Source organism: Mizuhopecten yessoensis, unplaced genomic scaffold, assembly GCF_002113885.1.
Source record: "Mizuhopecten yessoensis strain PY_sf001 unplaced genomic scaffold, ASM211388v2 scaffold716181, whole genome shotgun sequence".
Taxonomy (NCBI): Eukaryota; Metazoa; Mollusca; class Bivalvia; order Pectinida; family Pectinidae; genus Mizuhopecten; species Mizuhopecten yessoensis.
The window spans coordinates 103,149-112,295 of NW_018479988.1; the positions used below are offsets into that span (position 1 = coordinate 103,149).

Below are 9,147 nucleotides of genomic sequence, written 5' to 3' on the forward strand. Positions count from 1 at the left end.
AGAGGGAATGCAAGAAGGAGTAGTGCTCAGGGATGAACAAACACGCAATACAAGAGGTAAGTCGTCTTATATAAGCTGTGATAAACAGCCCGATGTATATGTTTCTTCACGTTTTGTAATTACAGCGGTGTACCTATCCGGGGCATCTCTTCAGGAATATAAGTCTTCGTAATTAGATAACCTTTCTGTTAACCACACAAATGCAGTATGTGTACTGCTTCCCATCTTCACGCATATCCTCTGCAACACATGTCAGTTTTCCAGCTTTTAAGAGACTATCTTTTATATCTTCTTCGGATTTTTATTCAATTTTTATTGCAATTTCTTAACTTGACTTTACTAGCGGCATTCGTCGTTTTGGTAAGCGAAGTCCACACTGTTGTTATCAAATGAAAACGTTTCTTTGATCCACAACTGACCTTTATCTTATTTTCACCAAATATCGACAATTCGGTGCATGTTAAATCTCTTTGGTTTCAAATCAAAATTATAACAGCTTAAAACTCAAATATTTGTATTTATTTTTATATTAAAACAGGTAAACACTCAACTATTATTATTTATTTTTATACTATAACAGGTTAACACTCAACTATTATTATTTATTTTTATATTATAACAGGTTAACACTCAACCATTATTATTTATTTTTATATTATAACAGGTTAACACACAAATATTATTATTTATTTTTATATTATACTTATACTAAATAGCTTTTTATTGTTAATGAAGCCGTAATCATCCGTAATCTAATTGCGCTTTATTTGCTTCAATCAGGTTTCAAATAATCGAGTATGTATTTAATTGCAATGAATTACTCTATTCTTTTACCAATTTTACCTTACTTTTTTTAAATATAGGACGACAGCACACTCGAGAGATGCTGACAGTAAAATTTTGCAATGTTTCAAGTAACAACATTTTGCTATACATCATTCCTTCCATTTCCGTATAAATAATTGTTTTATATTTTTATTACAGTTTTCAAAAATATACCATGGTTCCAAAAAGACTTTTGTGTAATCAAATATAGTAACTTCTGAAAAGAGAATACTTTGGTTTTGGAAAAAAGTATTTTTTTAAATATTTGTTACTGTCGGAAGATTACCACAAATATTAATTTGTGAAATGTTTACGACAAGGTTATCCGGCATTTACTATTGGGTGTTTTTGTTGTTTCGTTCCCAACTTATTTAAGTTATGCTGGCTGAACATGGCTATACTTCTTATCTCTCTAAAACAGATCAAATATGAGTTTATATCGAAAATTTCATTCTTAACTAATGCTTGTCGTTCTAAATATTGTTTTTCTGTATTGTTGAAATATGAGCGTATCAAAAAAGACTTATTTTGGCTTTAAACATCACTATCGATGCTCCTCATCTGTACACCAAAACACTTCATGTAAATTTGATTTCAGAAACATTATTCCGACATGGAAACGTATCCGCCTGGAAGTCCAAGATATGATGACGTTTGGAGAGGCAATTCTCCGGATGTCAAGCAAGCCTACCCGGACCTCTCGCGCTCTCCGTACGAACTAAACGTGGGGTCATATCCTGTGACAACCATAGAGTTTGACCCCGTCCCGAACGTCTTCACGTTCTCCCCGTGTGGGCCATCATACAGGTGAGAACAAACGTCATTACAGAATGACGTCAACATAAAACTGGACATTATTTAATATCGTGACTGGAAATTGTTTCCGTCCTGTGGAAATTTGGCTTTAAGAGTTTGCAATTGTTAATACTGCTGGCGTCTCGTCGATCAGTTAAATATTCTAATATCAATGTTTTGTATGATTTATCCATAACAGTTGAGTGATCAATTGATAAGTAAACATTTAACATTGTATGGAATTTATTGAGAAGAACAATCACAAGAAATACACAATAAGTAAGTGAGCGCCTTTTGAATTAGACGTTAGATAAACCTTTACACTTGTATACATAGACCTCAGACAAAGAAACGCAGAGCATTTTTGTAACGCTCAGTATTGTTAAAAAATGTCACTGGTCCCCACGTGGGTGTCCTATTATTTTGATAAAATAATATTAAATAAATTTGTGCAATTTTCCGATAATAAAAATATGGAACATCATAAAATCAGGTGCTCTCTAGATATAGATCTAAACAAATAGTTGGACAAAAAGAAATGGAAAGTTTACAATAAATAAAATGATTGTATTGAGAAATGTTGATTAGATATGTTAATAAACCGAGAAAGTTGACCCTTATCTTTGAGATGTCGGATAGGTTTCTAATACGTGTTAATTCTGTGTTGACAAAGCCATGTCAATACCTACGGCGAATGATTAGCAATTGAAAAAAAGTTATTTTTGTCTTGAACAATTTGATGAAGTGGTACTAAGCTACGTTTCACTGGGGATAAAACTATTGAGAAGTAACTGACTCAAGTTTATAAGATAAGTATATTGACCCTTTCACACATTAATGCTCAAACACATTCAGGTAATGTTGGGTGAAGTGTTTTGGGGGGTGGGATTGTTTGCTAAATAGCTGCTTTCTACAAACACTCGAGGGAGCAAAATGATGGGTCAGGTTACACAGGTCGTGCCCGTCGAAAGATAAGTCCCCCGGTGTCAGGGGCCAACAAAGATGTCAACGTATTGTCGAATTTAAATAAAATTATCTGTTTGTTAAAAGTATTTGATTAGGGCTGATAACCGTTTTAATTAGGCTATGAGAGAGCATTCTATTTGCCTTGATTTAAAATACATAAACTCGGCCACTGGCTTAAAGCCTACTGTGCTTACTTTGAAAAAAAACGAAGAATTATTGTTACATAGATGTATTTTTGTTTTGTATTATTACATTAACATTAAGCATGCTGGTATTCAAAATTATCTGTTTTTACTGAATCACACTGGCCATGTCATACATAAAGGTAACAGTTTTAGTTATAACTTTTGCCTCATTTCAATGAAGCTAATTATGCTTTAAATATCTGTTCTTGGTCATCAATATACAACAGTGGGGATGTCAATAAATGTGGTGAGATTTAAAGTTTGGACACGTGATCAGGTGAATGGAACCTTAGTCTGTCAAATCTATTTTTCGTAGGATTGACAGAACACTGTCTTTATAAGACTAAGTTCTAATCTGCCGTCACAAGCGTTGATGACGGCCATGCAGCTTTATTATGTTAATGAAGCCGTGTTTGTCACAGAATAGTAGGCAATGGTAAGAAATGCCTTGTTCTGGTTGTACTCCATATCTTCACTACTTTTTATGGCATAGATTTCTAAGAAAATCTTTGAGTTATGCTTCTGTTCTGAAGAACACGATGGATTGTTATATCCGACGTTGGGTTTATAGATTATTATAAATGTGCATGGATTCATCGAACAAAAGTACCAAATGTCATAGTGGCCTGGAGATGGATTTACATCAGCGATCTTTGTAAATGATTTTCTTTTTCGTTTACACGTGTAATGGATACTTTCAAAATATGTTTTCGGATGAAGGAAACCACTGAGGTTTGTATAATACTACCTTTCCTATGCCGATGCAATAGGTCATTGACATTTTTGTTATGAATTGATTACGTGTATAGTATATGTCTCATATTTCATCGTAAAATATGTCAAATATTATGATATTTCAATGATCAAACATGATATTTGAAATGCTCTTTTATGTTATGTTGATGAGTTTATAGAGTGTTATTCCACCTTGAACTTAATCGAAGTTTGATACAGGAAACGTAGATTTTGTATGACAAATACGTACACTGAAATGTCTTCCATGAAATATAATGAAAACTTCGAAATGTCATGAATGTGAACATTACTTTTGATCCAAAAAAATATATATAATATAGGATTTAGCCTTTTCTGTTGTTAGTTTACGGACATTTGTTTCGGATAAAAAAAATTGGCATAACTATTCCATTATATTTCCTGTCATCAGATATAAAACGCTTGATAAAAATGTCTTATTTATTGTTTAATATGTCTGGTTTGAAAATGATGGAGAAAAAACCAATTAACGAAACCTGTAAACATTATTTTGTTATACATATATTTTTTATAGATTTTAGTAGCATTGACAAATTTCAGAATAATGAATTCCATAACAAACTTCAAAAGCCAGAAATACAAATAAAGTTAAACATACTAAGGTAACAAATGTTCAGGCCACCTTGTAGTCTCCTGTACAAACTATCACTGACAGGTTCTATATCTAATATCCAGTATTTAAATACGGTGGCCCAAGATTGTTTACATTGTTCTCGAAAAATGTACTGTGCCTGGTGAGAAGGTCTTCAAGACAGTCCTCGTATATCCAGGTCGTATCAGGCAATAATACAATGGAACTGCTTATGAACTATCAAACCGTAGATATAACATTCATACTGCGTGATTCAAAATTGTCAACATCTGAAGAAAAGTTAATTGACGGGTTATCTGCGTCTAGATTTATATGTTTTTTTACAACGATATCACACAAAGGTTGATAGCACTGAGAACATTCCATGCTGAAATTACATACAATGTTTAATTATAGAAAATAATATATAAACCAAATACATTCAGACATAGTTAGCCTGCCTGCTGCTGTAGTGTAGAGTTCAAAAGAGAAAAAACAAAATTAGTTTCAAATATTTGCAAGGACGTTTGTTTGTCCATCATTAGCAATTGTCGATATATAATGTTATGATGTCCGTGTGTACTCACAGAAGACGGGATAAGGAACTGTTCATACCGATTATGAGGAGAGTTTTCTAAGCTTTAACCTATTGAATAATTCCCGGGAATCTTCTTTCTTCCTACAACCACTATAGGTTTCCTCGCTGCCGAATTATTGCTTGGAGTTGATAACCAATTCTGGTTACCCAACAGCGGTTAACACCCTGGACGTTATTCATTGGTCAATCTTATAATTATGACGCAAAGTAACTATACTTTTCGACGTCATCTTCCTTTCTGAGGTCATAACGCATGACAATTGTTTTTCCGATCGTCTTTAGTAATTAGGTATTCACAACGGCAACATAAGGTTTTCAAGATAAAATATCTAAACATAGTGAGAGAAAAAGTTTCCAAAACTCGTTGTGGGTGATTATGATATTGATTTAACTCGAGTTAATTTATTAATTTTCAAATCGTATAAAGGCATGAGGTTTTTCTTGTCTTTATACAATTTGAAAATTAATTAACTCCTGCTAGATAAACGTGATAACCAGCCATAACTCATTTAGAAACCTCTATTTACACCCATGAAATTGATGCCTCTATATGATAAATGCCTTCGCAAACACATTACAATTGTTTTCTGTTTACTTCATGTAATGAAAACTAAAAATAATAAATTATTACAAATTCAGATTCATCAACAAAGGACTAGGGGCGTTAATGATCATTTCTGGCCTCATCGAGATTTTAGAATTAGTTGTTATATTCGTAATCTGGAATAAATGATGTACCCAAATATAAAATTTCAAAATCATTCGACAACTGGTTTAGGAGATATAGCATTACAAAGAGAGACATGAACAAGCATTTTCATAACAAAATGTCTGAATATCGTCTGTTGTGCGCTAATTGGTTGAAAATGTGCCATTTTTAAGGAAATTAACAAAACACTCTTCATTTTTTGAAAGCCGCCCCATGTAACAAACAAATAAATAGTTGACATGCTTAAACATCGTCATACCAGTGTTCATTCGTAGAAAGGAATTTTTGTTTGTCACATGCGGAGGCTTTCATTTCTGCATGCTAACTGTCAAAAAACACCTTATTTTGGCTATTTCTGCATAGCAACGCAATTTTGTTGCTATGATTAAGCATCTACGCATGCGCATTGGAAAATATCTGCATCAAGAAAGATAACGTCAATTTACCAATATGATGTTTAAAACAGAAATTGGTTGATAAATTCAAGTTGACATTTTTTACTTTTTATTAGGCCAAAATGACACATTACGCCCAAAGTCCTTTAAGTTGAATGTATAATTTACTGATATGTTATTCCAATTAATAAATAACTTATTTACTTATTCGTTTTACGTTGGAAAATTCAGTAATGTATGATAAAAATACCAAACTTATTTATAATTGTACTGAGGTAAGCTTATGATGAAAGTGGAAATTATTCTTTTAAACATGGACACTCTGACCGGAAAATCAATGTCGTAACGCTTAACCATGTTATTATTATTGATACTTGATTATTACTTGAATTGTGACGTCATGAGCCACAATGGGATTTCCCAATAGAAACTATTATTCAATCGACAATTCCTGAACTTATACATTTTTATCAGCGAAACCGTGATACCAACAGTTATGTGTTTTATTGGTGGTACGGTTCATATTATACACACTTAACTCATTGTCAATTTCAAATTAACCAGTACTTCACTGATATCTGAAATCCGTATATAATTATATATAAGTATATATAAGTATATATAATTATATATAAGTATATATAAGTATATATAAGTATATATAAGCTTTCTACTGTCTTTAGCCGAGGGAACTATTGGTTTTATATAATAGCTATATTTTCAATTATAGTATATCAGTTCTATCTTCTTGTAATATGATGTATATGTACATGTAACTGTTCTGTTTCACTGTGTCTTGATGAAAGGAGCGGATCGCTCCGAAAAATTGACAACCTAAACTTGTCCACACTGTTGGAACTACTTCTTTGCCCCATAAGTATATTATAAGTATATATAAGGGGGTTTATGCACTTCTCCCTTTTTGGGCCCCAATATCACATTAGAGGTAGCCTACGAAGCACTAGATAGTGAAGTGTATTTTTGTGTTTTTTTTGCAATCTGTATCTTTTTACCAAATTTTACAGTTGCACTCACCTGTATGTTTTTTACGTTAATCTTTATGATAAAAATGGATTGCTCAACTCATTGTGGTTTGTTAACACATTTAAACATCGGTTTTAATTTCTTTTAATTATATATGTACGTCCTCATTTATTCATTTATTGGCGTTTTTCTATTAATAATCCTTTGAGCAATGCAATTGATTTAAGTTCGGAGTTATAGTTCCATATTTCACAGTCTATACTGACGTTTTCAGGGTCATATTATCTCCTACTCATGGTCCCTCCTGGCTGCTAGGCACACGCTTAGAGAGAGACCACTCCTCGGTTACCTCTACTTGTTCATTCTTTTTTTTTTAAATGTCACATTTGTTTACTTTTGTTATCTGCATTATATTAATCCTTTATGCAACAATTGTCCGAAAAGAATTTATCGACTAAATATGTCTTGCCTCGTTATGTAACCAATCCAGTATCGCCGAAACTTGTCAAATCGTATATTGTTCCAAATTGTGTACCTACTTAACAAGATATATCAACTCATAACCTGACATTTGATTTCTATAAAGAAAGTTCGTCAGTGTTCATGATTTTTAAACTATAATTCTATTCAGAATTATAGGGCTTTAACTAGAACCCGAATGTATTTTAAGATATATACTAGCATTGTATGTCTTTCCAGGGAATTTTCCGCGTTTAAAGAGAAGTCTCCACAGGACATAGCAGACGCCCTTCTCTCTTTGAAGCACGCAGTGGTACATCCGGGTCTCGGTGGACAGTTATCGCCTCTATCACCAACCATGCATATTGGCCAGGCACCTACTGGACCATGTTCGAACAATGGACAACATCCCCAGAGCATTGGGTATGCACTCAATCCCAACACACAGATGCCACAGAACATTTACCCTTCTCAACAGTCTCCACAATATGGCGTGCCCCCTTACCCCTGTGAACCACAGTCGAACATGTTTCCTTCTATGAGCGTTAGTGTATCTATGAGCATGAATGTAGGGATGCCGCCTCACGGGGTCAGCAATTGTCAGTATAACCCAGTTCATCACCAACAGTGGCCAAGCCCACAACAACAGCCACCGCCTCGGACGATAACTCCCCAATACCAACATCCTCAGTACAACATGGCGCCTCTCTCCCCTCAGTACAACTGTCCCCAGAATCACTCATATCAAGCCTCGTATCCCATACCCTCGGATTTACGACCTTTGTCTAATTCAGATTCTAGGGGAATATTTTACCGGCCTCACGATAACTTGAAAGAGGCAGCGAGACTCTGTGCTGTTAATCATTGGAAAAGGTCAAAGTTCTTTGGCGGCCGACACGCACATGCAACGTTACAAAGTGAAAATAATAAGGTCAATCTGTGTAGGATATGTGGGAAGACGTACGCGCGCCCTAGTACGCTGAAGACACACCTGAGGACACACTCAGGTGAGAAACCATACAGGTGTTCAACATGTGACAAGTCCTTCTCTCAGGCAGCAAATCTAACGGCGCACATTCGGACACATAGCGGCGAAAAGCCGTTCAGGTGTCCGATCTGCGATCGCCGATTCTCACAGAGTTCAAGCGTCACCACGCACATGCGCACTCACTCAGGGGAGCGGCCTTACAGGTGTAGGTTGTGTAAGAAAGCGTTCTCAGACAGTTCTACGCTCACTAAGCACCTCCGGATCCATAGTGGAGAAAAACCCTACCAATGTAAACTTTGTCTCCTTCGTTTTTCACAATCCGGTAATCTCAACAGGCATATGCGAGTTCACGCTAACTCATCATAAGTGACATAATTTGGCATTTATTTTAGTTAAAATATCCGTTATACAAATTAATTGATTTGAGTAAAAGTATATATTCATCGACAGCGTTTAAACATTTCCAGAGTAGTACTGAAGAACACAGCTGCTTACAGGTTTTGCTTATCAATGTCCTTTAACATCAGTTATAACACTTTATCTTAGAAGTCAACGATGTTCACTGCAACATATAGATCCTGTCACATGGTAACAATCAGTTATTTTAATAGAGTTTATATTGGTTAGTGTTCCGCTAGCACAGCTGATTCGTGCGACATAATATATGGACAGTATAAAGGGTATAAAGACTAACACCAGTGTAACGGCAATAATCCTACTGACAAACAACAGTTTTATGGTAATAATCCTACTGACAAACAACAGTATACCGGCAAAAATCATGCTGACAAACAACAGTATAACGTCAATAATCATACTGACAAACAACAGTATAACGGCAATAATCCTACTGACAAACAACAGTATAACGGCAATAATCCTACTAACAACAACAGTA

General features: G+C 34.6%; 1 protein-coding gene across 1 annotated transcript; it reads left to right on the plus strand.

Annotated features, from left to right (window-relative positions):
* Positions 1 to 1,438: 1,438 nt before the first annotated feature.
* On the plus strand, positions 1,439 to 8,615 carry LOC110441974 (protein glass-like). Its single transcript, XM_021485309.1, has 2 exons — positions 1,439 to 1,632; positions 7,502 to 8,615. Exons 1-2 carry the CDS (start codon positions 1,439 to 1,441, stop codon positions 8,613 to 8,615), a joined length of 1,308 nt encoding a protein of 435 aa, XP_021340984.1.
* Positions 8,616 to 9,147: the final 532 nt, after the last annotated feature.